The sequence below is a fragment of the Dendrobates tinctorius genome, unplaced genomic scaffold, assembly GCF_039654945.1.
Source record: "Dendrobates tinctorius isolate UK_male_01 unplaced genomic scaffold, ASM3965494v1 ptg000199l, whole genome shotgun sequence".
NCBI classification, from domain to species: Eukaryota; Metazoa; Chordata; class Amphibia; order Anura; family Dendrobatidae; genus Dendrobates; species Dendrobates tinctorius.
Window position 1 is genome coordinate 7,168,652 of NW_027361866.1, and position 15,664 is coordinate 7,184,315.

Consider the following 15,664-nt stretch of genomic DNA (forward strand, 5'->3'; position numbering starts at 1 on the left):
GAGGCTCAGCGGGTGGGTCTGGTGTTATCATTACTGAGTGGGGACCCCCAAGCATGGGCGTTTTCCTTACCAGCCGACTCTGCTACGTTTCATTCGGTTGAGAATGTTTTTTCAGCACTCGGGCTCATTTATGATGACCCCGACAGATTGGCTTTAGCAGAATCTAAAATCCGCGCCCTCCGTCAGGGGGAACGTATGGCGGAAGACTATTGTTCAGAATTTCGCCGTTGGGCAGTAGACACACAGTGGAACGACCCAGCGCTGCGGAGTCAGTTTATTCATGGGGTCTCAGAAAGAGTTAAACAGGCCCTCCTGATGTATGAGACTCCTGCATCGTTAGAATCTGCCATGAGTTTGGTTATACGCATTGATCGCCGTTTGCGTCAAGGGGCGCAGGAGACGCTGCCTCTGGGGGAAAGCAGGGGTGCCAGTGTGGTTGCTGCAGATGAGCCCACGGAACCTATGCAAATCGCTGGGGTATCACATGTGCAGCGTCGCGTTCCTGGGTTCAGGAAGCATGGAGCATGTTTTTACTGTGGTAAAAGAGATCATTATGTAAATGCTTGTCCTGTGCTACCAAAGAAAGTCGCACCGGCGGAAAACTGGTAAGCTCAGAGGGTATGGAGGAGGCCCAACTGAGCGTATGCATATCCTCCATGATGGTATCTCAATGTATGCTCCCTGCCAGGGTTATTATTGCGGGCAGAGAGCTACCAATATCAGTGTTTGTGGATAGCGGTTCAGCCACCAATCTCATGGATGAGGAGTTTGCACGCATGGCAGGTTTCAAGATCGAAAAACTCCCTCATCCTATTCGCGTGGTTACCATTAATGCCGCTCCCCTCCCACAGGGGGAGATTACTGAGTTTGTAGCTGAGGTTAAACTCCACATTGGGGTCCTACATTCTGAGTGGGTTACATGTAAGGTACTCAATAATCTCCCAGCACAAATAGTCCTGGGTTTCCCATGCTTGTCTAAGCACAACCCGGTGATTGACTGGAGAACCCAGGACATAGTCCAGTGGAGCAGTTTCTGCCAGGAGAATTGTTTGGCCACATGTGTGTCCGCCGTGAAGCCCAGCCTTCCGGAGGCATTGCAGGATTTTGCGGACGTATTCTCTGAGAGGGGTTGCTCAGAACTACCTCCACATCGAGCCTATGACTGTCAAATTAGGTTAAAACCCGGGGCTAAATTGCCAAAGGTGAGGATGTTTAGTATTTCTGGTCCGGAGAGACAAGCTCTTAAGGACTACATTGCGGAGAGTTTAAGTAAAGGGCACATCCGGCCTTCATCCTCACCTGTAGCAGCGGGGTTTTTCTTCATTAAGAAAAAAGATGGGGGGTTACGCCCGTGTCTGGATTTCCGGGAGTTAAACCAGATTACGGTCCGTGAGCCCTACCCGATGCCTCTGATCCCTGATTTGTTCAACCAGGTGGCTGGTGCGAAGTGGTTTTCCAAACTTGACCTCAGGGGGGCATATAACCTCATAAGGGTCCGTCAGGGGGATGAGTGGAAGACGGCATTTAATACCCCTGAGGGTCATTTTGAAAGCCTAGTTATGCCATTTGGATTGACAACCGCGCCTGCTGTGTTCCAACATTTCATAAATGATGTATTTGCTCATGTGCTGGGGAAATTTGTGATTGTGTACCTGGATGATATCCTTATTTATTCGAGCGACCAGGACACTCATTTAGAGCATGTCAGGCAGGTGTTACAGCTGCTCCGTGAGAATAAGCTCTATGCTAAGCTTGAAAAATGCGTGTTTTTTGTTCAAGAGTTGCCTTTTTTGGGATATATTGTGTCCGCCGCAGGGTTTAAAATGGATGCCGCGAAGGTGCAAGCGGTGCTGCGATGGGAACGGCCTGGTAATCTAAAAGCGCTCCAGCGGTTCATTGGGTTTGCCAACTATTATAGGAAGTTTATTAAGAATTTCTCTACTATAGCCAAACCGCTCACGGACATGACGAAAAAAGGTACCAATCTCGCTATCTGGTCTGAGGATGCGGTGCGTGCATTTGAGCTTCTGAAGAACCGTTTTGCTTCAGCCCCCATTCTGGTGCAACCGGACGTATCTAAACCTTTTACGGTGGAGGTCGATGCGTCTGAGGTGGGAGTGGGGGCAGTACTGTCACAGGGCTCGTCCTTGAGCAATTTGCGTCCATGCGCCTACTTCTCCAAGAAGCTGTCGCCGGCCGAACGGAATTACGACATCTGCAACAGGGAGTTGTTGGCCATCAAATTGGCTTTTGAGGAATGGCGACACTTCTTGGAGGGGGCGGCCCACCAGGTCACAGTCATCACCGACCATAAAAACCTGCTCTATCTGGAGTCGGCCAAGCGTCTGTCTCCCAGGCAGGCTAGCTGGGCATTGTTTTTTACACGTTTTAACTTTCTGGTGACTTACCGTCCTGGGGCGAAAAACACCAAGGCGGATGCCTTGTCCAGGTGTTTTCCGGGGGGAGAACCTCGGGAAGAGCCGGTACCCATCCTCCAGGAAGGTGTAGTGGTTTCGGCTCTCACGACTCAGGTAGAGGCGGAGATTGCCGAGGCCCAGGAGGAGGTACCACCAGGACTTCCCGCTAATAAGTCGTTCGTACCCCTTCATCTTCGTCTTAAAGTGTTGGGGGAACACCACGACTCGGTCCTGGCCGGTCATCCAGGGGTTAAGGGCACCTTGGAACTGGTATTGCGCCGCTTCTGGTGGCCAAAAATCCGGCAGGATGTGGTTTCCTACATGACAGCTTGCATCACGTGTGCCAGGGCCAAGTTGCCCAGAACCCGTCCTGCTGGCACTCTACAGCCTCAGGGGATACCTTGTAGGCCATGGACAGAAATCTCCATGGACTTTATCACAGACTTGCCTGCCTCGGCGGGGAACACGGTCATCCTGGTGGTGGTTGATCGATTTTCGAAGATGGCGCACTTTGTGTCGTTGCCTTCCTTGCCCAACGCTAAGACGTTGGCTCAGGTCTTTGTGCAGGAGGTGGTCAGACTGCACGGAGTTCCGTCGGACATAGTGTCTGATAGGGGTACCCAGTTTGTGGCGAAGTTTTGGAAAGCTTTTTGCTCACGATTGGGGATCAAGTTGTCTCATTCGTCGGCGTTTCATCCGCAGTCAAATGGTCAAACTGAGCGCATGAACCAAAATCTGGAGCAGTATTTGCGATGTTTTGTGTCTGACAACCAAGAGGAGTGGTCGACGTTCCTTCCCTTGGCCGAGTTCGCATTAAATAATCACCGCCAAGAATCATCGGGAGAGTCTCCGTTCTTTTGTGTTTATGGGCACCATCCTCAGTTTTGTACCTTGCGTCAGGGGGGCTCTGGGGGCGTCCCAGAGGAGGACTGGTTAGGAGTTCAGCTATCATCGGTCTGGAGGAGGGTGAAACAGCGATTGCTGAGCATGAGTGCAAGATACAAACGTGTGGCTGACTCTAGACGCGTGCCAGGTCCGGACCTGTGTGTGGGTGATTGGGTGTGGTTAGCTACTAAAAACATAAAACTCAAAATTCCATCATTGAAATTGGGTCCAAGGTTTATTGGCCCTTTTAAGATTGCTGCCATCATAAACCCGGTTGCTTATCGGTTGGAGCTTCCTGCGGTATACAAGATACACAACGTGTTTCACAGGTCTTTATTGAAAAAGGTGGTAGGCTCTGTGGACACGACGCCGATGCCACCTCCAGTCATGGTGGATGGCGATTTAGAGTTTGAAGCTCCAAGGTGGTGGACTCTCGAGTACTGCGCCGTACTCTTCAGTATTTGGTGCACTGGCGGGGGTATGGTCCGGAGGAGAGGTCTTGGGTACCAGCCTCGGACATACATGCGGATCGGCTGGTCAGTTCCTTTCACCGCCGTCATCCGGACAAGCCGGGTCCTATGAGTCTTGAGGGCCCTGGGGTCCCTCGTAGAAGACGGGGTACTGTCATGTCGGACGCTGTTCACACCACAGCGTCCGGCAGGCAGCGGTAGTTCCATCTCCGTCCACTATAGCCTCAGTGGCGCCGGCTTGATTTTACTCAGGCTATCTGGGGTTAATCTAGCTGGAAATCAGGTGGGATGTTTGGTCACGCCCACGGTCTTTAAATAGTCGTGCTGGCCTGTGGGCATCGCCGATTATAGCTTGTGTTTTGTGCCAAGTGGTTCCGGTCTGGAGTGGAGGTGTTGGAGAGAGAAATTCATATCTGGTGTCGTATGATCCGTTGTTACCTTTTCGCCTTCCTATATTTGTGCTTTGTTTTGCCCTGTTCACATTATAGTATTGTCCTGTGTGTATGCGGCGCGGTGCGGTTTAAGTTCTCCCTGTCTGTCATTACTGTGTGGGTTTTGGTGGTTTGACAACTCACTGGGTGGAGGGTGGAGGGTTCAGCTTAGGGCTGAGCAGGAGATAAGGAGAGGCTGGAGGCTCAGGCATTTGCACCTTTAGCAAAAACCCTGAGTTGAGGGTCAGACAGGGTTTTCCCTAGTTTGAGGGACTCCGCAGGGGCCCGGGTTTTGTCAGCCTCCTTCGACCTAGGCCTCGCATAACATTAAGATGGTAAAATCACTTCGACCTTTTCATATTCTGATGATCTCACGGTTAAATCTTTCATCAATTCATGGCTTTTGGCATTTGATTGGCGCTGACAATTGTAGAAATGTATAAAGTGCCGCAATCCTCACCACTCCAGACAATGCAATTTTTCAAAAACATAATATTTTGAGAAAGGAACCTCATTGTTGAGACTTGTTGTTATACAAAGGAGCACTCGATGCCCTTGATGATGCCTATGTGCATGTGAGCTGTTGTGCATTTAATGGGCAGTTCAGCTTTGCCAAAAGAATGAGGCAGAACAATCACATTACCGCTAAAATAAATGTTGCAGAGATGCTTGACTTCTGTGGCCATCTGCTGCACTGTAAGTGAAATGACTCAATGTTTCTTTTTGTAATAAAACACATCAAACAGAAGCAACAGTAGTTGAATATGAAATTAAGTTTGCTTGCAACAGGAAGATGGGCAATTTTATCTTTCATTTCTTTTTAATGTTACATTGCTTCATATGCTCTTTCATCTCAAAATATTAGCTTAAAGCAAGTATTAATTAAAAGAAAAGCAGTGTTATATGAAAGAATAATTAAAAAATAGTTTGTACCAGGACTTTAGGGTTTCAGACATCTCCAAATATTTTGTTTCCTATTGTACTTTGGTTGTCACTTTATTATAACTGACACTAAATCCAGATTCCTTGCATCTCATAATATCTGAAAATAGTAAATGAACCAATAGAATCCTCCAAACATAAAGGGGTTATCTAGGGCTTAATTATTTTTTTTTAACTTTTAGACAAAAAAAACTAACAAGCAGATGGTCGCTAACTAGTTCTGTCAAGTGCCGACTCAGAACAATCACTGACCGCTCCTGCAGGCGATTCACCCGCTCCACGTCAACAGAGCAGCTCTTCTTCTTCCGGGCTGCTGTGTTGATGGGGCATGACTGTCAGTCTCATGCTGATTGGCATCCGGCTTCACACAGTTAGCAGCGGGGAGCTGGCTCTCAGTCAGCAGACATCGGCAGTCTTGCCCCATCAACAGAGTCGAGAGGAAGAGAAGCCTCTGATCTGTCGACGTGACGTTGGTGTAAGCCACAGGATTGCCATCAGGAGAAGTCAGTGACAACTCTGTGCAGGCAGAACCAGCAGGTAGTTAGCAACTTTTGTGCCTGTAATTTCTTAGACCCACAGTTAAAAATTAATATAGTACTGGATAGCTGCTTTAACCAAGGAAGTGCTTTTGCCCTTTTGATTTTCTTTTGCACTTGAATTAAACTAAATTTCTTTTCTAATCTGTATCCTGAATTACTCTGTCTTCTAAATCTTGTAGGATCTGTCATAGGAAGTATTTCTTTATATTCATATATGTCTGTCCTTAACCTTTCTTGAACTTTGCTATACAATTTGTTATACCGTGAAATCAATACAATCTTGTGTCATGTAGTTAAAAGTGTATACACTTGTAACATTTTTTTTTTAAATATGGAAGCATTTGATTGATGGTTTACTGGCCGATGGCATCCTTTAGAAGAATTCCTAACAGACTGAATTTTGTTGATGCAAATTGTGTCATTGACCTGGCTGATCTTCAAATACTGACACAAATCCATCAGAGCTTTGTTTCTGGTTTTGACAACTTTCTGCTCTGTCCCTTCTCTCAGTGGTAGAGATAGCAGCAGGGAATTGTTTGTACACAGCAAAGCAAAAGCAGAGTATGGAGAGAGGGTAAAGCATTTATGTTCTCAGGGAAAGTAGAGAAATCAGGTTTCAGATACCTAATGCACCTGAAGGGGTGAGTAGAACAGAAAATAAGTTGTGCTGATGGATACGAGTTAATAAAGAAAACAGCACTGTGGAGACACAGTGTACTAGGACTTGAAGAACTAGACCAAAAAATTTTGAGTAACATACCACAACAATAGCACTTCTTCCAAGTAAAGTCTCTTGGAAAACTAGATGGTTTAACCTCATGGTAGAGAGATCTTTCTATTCTTTGTTTATAATAATAGTTAATAGAGATGAGCAAATAATTTAGTGTGGAATTGAATTTCACTTGAATTTTACCAATATTTGTATTGGCTAAAATGCAGATTTTTTTTTGCAATTTGCTTCTACGCGTATTTAGCAAAGCATTGGTCTGCTGGCTGGCCACCATTTTAGTGAACCATAAAGGACAATCATTGGGTTAAAAATGAAAAAAATGAAGCAAAAACACGTATACTCACCTTACCACTCACCTTTCCAGGCTGTGTCCCCATCCCCATCTGGTCCTGATCGCGTGTTCTTATTACTGTCACGCACGCTGAAATCTCAGCCCTCGTCATGCTTGGCTGAGACTTCCAACTCAGATGAGGCCTGGTACAGATTTGCCCATCTGCGTGCGTGGTCAAAATGGCATGATATGTACCATGATGTTTTGTGTGCATTTGCAAAAACCACAAGTCCTGGCCTAGTGTGAAGAGACCCAGGATTTCAGCTCAAGCGGCAGTGATAAGATGCATCAAGGACCAGACTGGTGATGGTGAGGAGCAGAGGGGCCAGAGAGGTAAATGGTAAGTTGAGTATAAGTTTTTTTTAACATGTTCATTATGTTCTGGGGTTAGGAATATTTGGTTCATAGTGAATGACTTCGAATTTCTCGGCAAAATTCACACAATCTGGCAAACTAAAATGCCAGATCTGCTCATCGCTAACAGTGAATATATTATTTCGTCAGATATAGAAAAAGTGCACATGATGTCAGCGTATACATCTCATATTCTGTCTTAAATGCTGACCTTTTTCTCCTTTATTTTGTTTGTCGTTTAGTGGCACCAAGTTGGCAACATGTTCTGGTGATTCAACAGTTCGTATATGGGATTTTGCCAAGTCAGAATGTATCCTGACATTGGAAGGACATACACATGCAGTCTGGGGCTGCTCCTGGCACACGTGTGGAGATTTCCTGGCTTCTTGTTCCCTCGATAACAACAGCAAAATATGGGATCTCAACAGGTATTTTTAATATTCAGCCTATACAATGGATTTTTGTCATACGCATTCCTTGTATAGCTTTTATATCATCCTCACTGGATACAATATAAATAGCATCCTATGCCTCATCCTATAAATGTATAGTCTTAATACTCAGTGCTGAAAAGTATGGAGTTTTTAATGTTTCCTATGTTGTGCTGTATTTTTAGTAGCAATGACTCAGAAAAGCTCAATCCGTTGGCCCTCATTTTCACTTTCCTATTGTTACTAAAGGAATCTTTCCCTTTAGTTGCAGGTGTTTGGATAAAAACATTTTTACATTCTCTAAAAATGGAATGTAGAAATATCATCTTTGCATTCATATCTTGATGCTCAATAAGAAGTAAGGGGTTTTTTTTTACCTGTGACCTGTGGCATGACCAAAGTCACCATGTAGACCCAGCCTAGAACAGTAGGCCTGTACACTAAGTTAAAGAGGTTGTCCAGGATTTTTTAAAATTTGATTATGAGTCTAAAAAGAAACAGGTAGGTAGTTACTAGCTACTTGCTTTTTCTACCTGGTGCCAGCACAGAGTAGTCACCGATCACTCCTGACGGCGATTCAGCTGCTCCTTGTCACCAGGGCAGCTATTCCTTTTTTCAGGTCTGCTCTGTGGATGGGGTATATTTGCCAGCATCATGCTGTTTGACAGCTGGCATCCCGCAGCTAGACAGTGGGGAGCCGGCTATCAATCAGCATGATGGCAGAAGTCATGCCCCGTCAACAGAGGAGAGAGGAAGAGCAGAAGATGTTGCTCTGCTGACATGACGTAAACGGAGCTGTCTATGACCACTTGGCGCCGGGCACAACAGACAGGTAGTTAACAACTAACCTGTTAGTTCTTAGGCACTTTCTAAAAATATGAAATAGTCCCAGATGTCACTTTTAAGGATGCAGGAAAGATCTGTGCCTGGTTCCATTTATTTCACCACCTTACATGGTTGCATTGCCTTCATGATTGGTGTGCAGTTTCCGTTTGAGCTAACTTATTTTAATGTGAGCTCTAGCTACAATGCAGTACTTATACCTTGTTCCTTGATTGGCAATGATGCTAATGTAACTCAGGTATTAGGATGCAGTGACACAGAAGCGCAAAGTCAGGGTTAACAGGGGTAACAATTACTTATTTAATAGGTACAGTGATAACCTCCTCACAGGGAGCAACAGGGAATAAACATATAAAGGCTGAGGGTTACAAAGAACAGCGTAACTCAAAATGGCAGTTTATATACAGAATATAAGTCAACTCATCTCCACTTATCGTGACTCAGTTATCTTCCTTTATTCCTGGGTTGGATGGCTGGCTGAGAGATGAGGCCGGTGCTGAGTTCTTCCGGCTTCCTCGCCTAACAAGTCGGTCTCACTTCTGGCGGCAGCAGGCAGTCACTGGTCTTACCCGCTGAGTCCCGAGTCCATTATGCTGCAGCGCAGCAGAGAGAGATCCACTGCAATCTTCCACTCAGCATGCGTTCCTTTGCACTCTCGATGAGGTCTGAGAGTTTTTGCCGCCCCTGGCCATAATTACTGCTGTGTGGCCTAGCTTTCTCCGCAGCCCCGCGCCAGTCCACCCTGACTTTTCTCTCTGGCGGGAAGCCCCTCTCTTTTCCCGCGCAAACCCTTTTATATCTCCCTCGCTCGCCACGCCCCTTCTACACAGGTCAAGGGTCTGTTCCGTCTCCAATCTCCTTCCCCCCGCAACAGTTGGTTCGGCCCAAGCATTTCCGGACCCGAAGTCTTGTCAGCATCCACAGCCCAGTCTTCTCCTCTACACTGCCGACTAGAAATCCCTTGGGCTTTTCTTCAGATGACACAACCGTAGCCTCAATCATAAGTAGCAAGCCTGTGTCATGCTTTTTGACAGCAAAGGTTAAAATGGCTCAAATCCACAATGACCTTTTTTCCTCTTGCCTCTTCTCAGTAAGACGTTCAGAAGGGAGCTTGTAAGTGTCATCCATCAAATGGAAGATTGTGAGGAAACATAATAAAACTTTAAAATACCAAAGGTGCTCGGCAGCATATCACAGCCGTACCGGCAACTGCCTCCTTTGCAACAGGCCGTGATAAACAGTAAATAAGAAATAGCCACTAAATAACTGCCTCAGCGAGCGTAATCTCTCTCCTCAGCAGCTGAAAAGAATGTCGTATTTCATCAAGGAGCTCATTTCATCGTATGATAACGCACAGCTCCTTCACAACAAATATGCCATTTCTTGCCAGGGCTGCATCTCACCAATACATATAGTGACGTGACTTTAAAGCTGCCTTTCACGATTGATGGAGAAACAGGATATCCTTGCCGAATACAAACATAGAACCGTCCATAGCCGCTGTTTATGTCTCCGTAACCTCTGATGATTCCAAAGATGACAAGGGAAAAATATAACTCAAGTCTCAAGGAACTACATGATCCAGAGAGACCTGACAATATTTCTCTGGCCATCAGATCACTTTAGATCACATCTTGTTTATGGGAATCTGTTAATGGCAGTTTCTTTTTCCATACGTCTTTGAAAAGTAAAGCCTATGGAACTTAAAGTGCAATGCTGGAATTTAGGGAAAAAATGATATTTTCTCAATTGTGTTTTGTTTTGAAAATTTTTAACCCCCATATTGCCGGAAAACACTGTGTTTGCTTTGTATTTTATATGCACTTAAAGGGAACCTGTCACCTGATTCATGCTGTCCAAACTCTGAGTAGCATAAATCAGATCCTGGCTGCATGATTGCATATATATTTTTCTCAGAAATTCTCCAACATTTAAAAGATAATTTACTTTGAAGATTTGGTTTGAGACGAGGCTAGTGCGGCTCAGTGACAGACCGGCTTTTCCCAGCGTTGCTAGAGGTGATTGACAGGTCCCGCACTATGCAGAAATGAACTATTCTCATCTCTTGCTAAGCTCCCTGACAGGATCCTTAAACCATATCTTCTCTGAAACATCCGAGTATTTCAGAGAAATATGTACCCGGATACAATTGTACAGCCAGGATCTGATTTATGCTACCTGTGGATTGAGCAGCATGAATTAGATGACAGGTTCCCTTTAATGGGATTGTCAGCATGTTTTTGCTGTGTAATCGGAGGACAGCATGATGTAGGGGCTGAGACACTGATTCCATATTTATCACTAATTAGGCTGTGTGCTGCTGTTTCCATACAATAAAGGTTTTATCACCAGAACATGCAGATACCTGGGGAAAGAAATGCTTGGGTTGGCAGCTGTGTTTTGACAGCCTCCAGCCTTTCACTTTCTTCTTCCTCGGTGAGTAAGTGCATACAGTGCTCACTACTGAACGCGGAGGGCGCGTGTAATGAAAGATTATGTCCTGACACCAGTGCCAGTGTCAGGACGTACTTTGTGGGCAGAGTTAGTGCACAATATGTACGGCCCCCGAAGGATGGTATAAATATCCAAATGGCGCTTGGCAGAAAAAAGGTCCCCCGCCCCTGCTTTAAGATATATGAGTTTCTTACAGTACCTTATCTTTGTTTTGCTCACAAATGAGAGTGTACATGACACGTTAATGAATTACACTGTGTTTCTTAATCACATTTCAAGTAAACTTACTGATCTACCACATAATAGTAAGGGCTATATTAAAGGCCATATTGATATGAGTACATATGAGAGAGGACAGTGTGACTCAATAAAACTTGTTTTATTTACAAATGTTTGTTTATCATATGAACTTTTTGGGGCTTTTTTGGGTAATTTTTTTTTTGCTTACATTTCTTGCTTTTCCTGATTGAGAGTTAAAGAGAAATGATTGCACAATTTTTTTTGCACGGAAATGCCTGGGTCACGGCTACAATAAACAGAAGAAAAATAGAAAATCTAGCGATGAAAAAAGATATATAATAAAGATTCACATTTATTGTTAATATTAAAAAAGTCATGGCAAATATAGACTGATCCACATTGGACAACAGACCCACACGTTTCAGCATATAGCCTTAATTATGGTTATAAGCGACCACTATCTTATATAGAAGACTGTGAACAATAATTCTGTTGGCAAACGCTACTGTAGTCACTAAAATTTGGGTTGTATGGAGACTTCAATTATTAATTTATTTTTGATTATGGAGAACTTACTCTTCCTCCCTTAATATTCATTGTCTAGTATTTTTACAGTAGTTTCTACAAGTGTGACACTTTTTTACGGCAGCGCTTAAGAAGAAGATGGGCGCAATATATGTTGCCCAATCGTGATGCCCAATCTCCTGTGACTGCAGTAGCAAAGGTGATTTACAGTGATGGAAGGTTTCTTGTGTCAGTTAATCAGACCTTCTACCCCCCTCATACAAATGTGGTGGGCAGGGATTAGGCTGTGTTCACATGTAGCGTTTTTTTTGCTTTTTCGCGGCTATTTTAAACGCGCGACTTTGCCGCAAAAATGCAAAAAAGCATCCCATGCAATCCTATGTGATTCCGCACATGCTGTGCTAATGCTGCGGATTTTTCCGTGGCGGAATTGCACTGTGGAAAAATACACAGCATGCTCATTCTTTGTGCGGAATCGCGGGAAAATCTGCACACATAGGAATGCATTGTTCTGCTTACTTTCCGCATGTGGCTATGCCCATAATGCGAAAAGTAAGCAGAACAGTTGCGGATAGTACCCACGGTCTGGAGGAGAGGAGATTCTCCTCCAGCCTCTGGGTACCATATCCCTGTAAAACATAGAATAAAAATTAAAAAATTGTCATATTCTCACCTTCCGACGTCCCTCGCAGCGTCAGCAGGCCTCAGCAATGCTCCCGGCAAGTCCTGTTCCCAGGGATGCCTTGCGACAATGACCTTTGATGACATCGCGGTCTTGCGATACTGTAGCAGTCTTGCGAGACCGTGACATCATCAAAGGTCATTGTCGCAAGGCATCGCTGGGAACGGGACTTGCCGGGAGCATCGCGATGACCGGGAATGCTGCGTGGGACGTCGGAAGGAGAGAAAAACACGATTTTTTATTTTTTCTATTATTTTTTACTTTATATCTTTTTACTACTGATGCCGCATAGGCAGCCTCAATAGTAAAAAGTTGGTCACACATGTCAAACACTGTTTGACGAGTGTGGCCAACCTGTCAATCAGTTTTCCAAGCGATGCTACAGATCGCTTGGAAAACACTAGCATTTTGCAAGCTAATTACTCTTGCAAATCGCTAATTTTTCTGCGAGAAATAGGTGGGAATTTTAAAATGTGATTTTCTCGCATATTTCCCGTGGAATGGAATTCCAGAATTCCCGCAGAAATTTCCACGGGATTTCCACACGTTTGCACATAGCCTTAAGGAGGGGAGGGCTGGAGAGCTTCATGTGCAATGTCCTACCACAAAGCACTTGTGACTCATTTGTGTTATGAATGAGTCACCGAGGAGGAAAAAACAGAAAACAAGCTAAGCCCAGAAAACCGGAGAGGTTGGTAACTAGCAGATTGCAGACCCCTGATCCTATCCACACAACTAGCAGTAGCCGTGGAGCGTGCCTACGGTGGTCCTAGACGCCTCGTCATGGCCGGAGAACAAAATAAGCCTAAAGAAAGAAAGGGAAAATCTAAACTGCCCCAGAGCAGACCCCAAAGCAATAGACAGCCCCCAACATGTATTGTCGGTGAAACAAGATGAAAACACAAACACAGATAGAAAGATAGGCTGAGCAAACGATGGGGCCCTCACTAACTAGAAAGTACTGGAAATAAAAGCTGCTGTCTGCAATTACACAAAAAACCCTGCCAAAAAATGTCCAACACGTCTGATAGAAAAAGGCCCTGAAGTCGCTAGACTTCAATTCCCTATATCAGCACTCAGGTATATTCTGAAGACAGAGCAAAAGAGATCAACTGATCAGAGACAAAATAGGGATTCAGCCCAGTCCCAGCCAGGGCAGGCTGAACACAAAAACTAAGTAAACCAGACGAAACTCATATGAACAATAGCAGAGAAAACTTCGCTTTAAGAAGGCAGGAACCAAACTGGAAACCAGAAGCCACAGTCAGGAGAAATCACCAGCAAGAAACTAGGGAGTCGGCTGCCTTAAATCCAATCAGAAATTCCTGATGTCCAATCACAGTCCTCTTCCTCAGGTGGCCGGTCTCTACCATTTAGATCAGCTTCATTACCTCCCTTCACCAACAGAGGGAGTCCAGATAGAGAACTCACTACTCCTCTGTCAGCACAGCCAGCTCCATAATCCTCACCAGAAGCCAGAGGCAAACCCGAAAATGAGCTCACAACAGTACCCCCCCTTGAGGAGGGGTCCCTGAACCCTCATCCACGCCACCGGGCCGATCAGGATGGACTCGATGAAAAGCACGAACCAATCTATCGGCATGAATATCAGAGGCAGAGACCCAAGAATTGTCCTCCTGGCCATAACCCTTACACTTGACCAAATACTGGAGTCTCCGTCTAGCCAGACGAGAATCCAGTATTTTCTCTACCTCATATTCCACATTACCTTTAACCAATACAGGGTCAGGAGATGCCACCATAGGAACTACTGGCTCAACATAGCTCTTCAACAACGACTTATGAAACACGTTATGGATGTTAAACGTAACAGGAAGAGCCAATCGGAAAGAAACCGGATTAGAATCTCCAAAATCTTGTAAGGGCCAATAAATCTTGGCTTGAACTTTGGAGAAGCCACCTTCATAGAGATATTCTTTGATGACAACCAAACCATATCACCCACTTTAAACCGGGGACCAATGGTCCTATGCTGGTTAGAAAACCGCTGGGCCTTTTCCTGGGAGAGAGACAACTTATCCACTACTTGGTCCAAAATCTGCAGCATTCTCTCTACCACAGAGTCAACACCTGGGCAGGCTGAAGATTCCACTTGCCCTGAAGAAAATCGAGGATGAAACCCAAAGTTACAGAAAAAGGGGGACATCAAGGTGGCAGAACTAGCTCTATAATTTAAAGCGAATTTGGTCAAGGGCAAAAATGAAACCCAGTCATCCTGATCAGCAGATATAAAACATCTCAAATAGGACTCCAAAGTCTGGTTTGTTCTCTCCATCTGCCCATTGGTCTGAGGGTGAAATGCAGAGGAGAAGGACAACTGAATTCCCAGCTTGGAACAAAAGGCTTTCCAGAATCTGGAAACAAACTGAACTCCTCTGTCCGATACAATGTTCTCAGGAATCCCATGCAACCGAACCACCTGTTGTAAAAACAAGGGTACCAACTCTGAGGAAGATGGCAACTTTGGGAGTGGTACAAGATGGACCATCTTAGAGAATCTTTCACAAATCACCCAGATAACAGTCATTCTCTGAGAGACAGGAAGATCAGAAATAAAATCCATTGAAATATGGGTCCATGGCCTCTTAGGCACCGGCAAGGGCATCAACAACCCACTAGAGCGAGAACAGGGTTTAGACTGGGAACAAGTCCCACAGGACTGCACAAAATTCCTGATATCACGAGATAAGGCAGGCCACCAAAAAGACTGACTCACCAAATCTCTGGTACCAAAAATACCTGGATGACCAGCCAATGCGCAGCAATGAACTTCAGACATCACTCTCTTCCTCCACTGGTCAGGAACATACAATTTTCCCATAGGACAACGCTCAGGTTTGTCCTCCTGGAATTCTTCCAGAGCACGTCTCAAATCGGGCGAGATGGCAGAAAGAACTACCCCCTCACCTAGGATGGTAGTAGGCTTGGTCACAATAGGAGAATCAGCAAAGAAACTCCTAGAAAGGGCGTCTGCCTAAACATGGGGGTGGAGGGAAGCGTCTCCCATGGGACTTTTGTCAACGCTGCCAGGATCCAGGTAATGGCCTCAGTAGCTTCAGCGCTAATCTGACATTTTATATACCCTTTTGTTTAGGTTATAGTTAGTTATAACTTGCAAACATGACTTGGATACATTAAGAAGTCAGCCTAGGTTGTCTGACTTTTCAGTCTAGGAGTATTAGCTGTGTAGTGATTGCACTTTGCATGTTCCCTATTGAACAGCAGGCACTTTAATATAGGTCTCTACCAGCGCAGATAAATGGAATCAAAGGGTTTATTAGTCTTATGCTTGTGAGCTATGAGGTCTAATTACAAAGCAGCAAAATACACTATATTGGGAGTTGTTTGTCCCTTTTTCTTGCACTAATT

The 15,664-nt window shown here is 45.0% G+C and overlaps 1 protein-coding gene across 2 annotated transcripts in view; it reads left to right on the plus strand.

Annotated features, from left to right (window-relative positions):
- Window positions 1-15,664, plus strand: part of SPAG16 (sperm associated antigen 16) — a 1,757,100-nt gene that overhangs the window by 894,136 nt on the left and 847,300 nt on the right. For both annotated transcript variants that reach the window (XM_073553217.1, XM_073553218.1), the window contains exon 12: window positions 7,342-7,527. In XM_073553217.1, coding sequence (XP_073409318.1) covers window positions 7,342-7,527 — 186 coding nt within the window. The remainder of the gene's footprint in view (window positions 1-7,341; window positions 7,528-15,664) is intronic.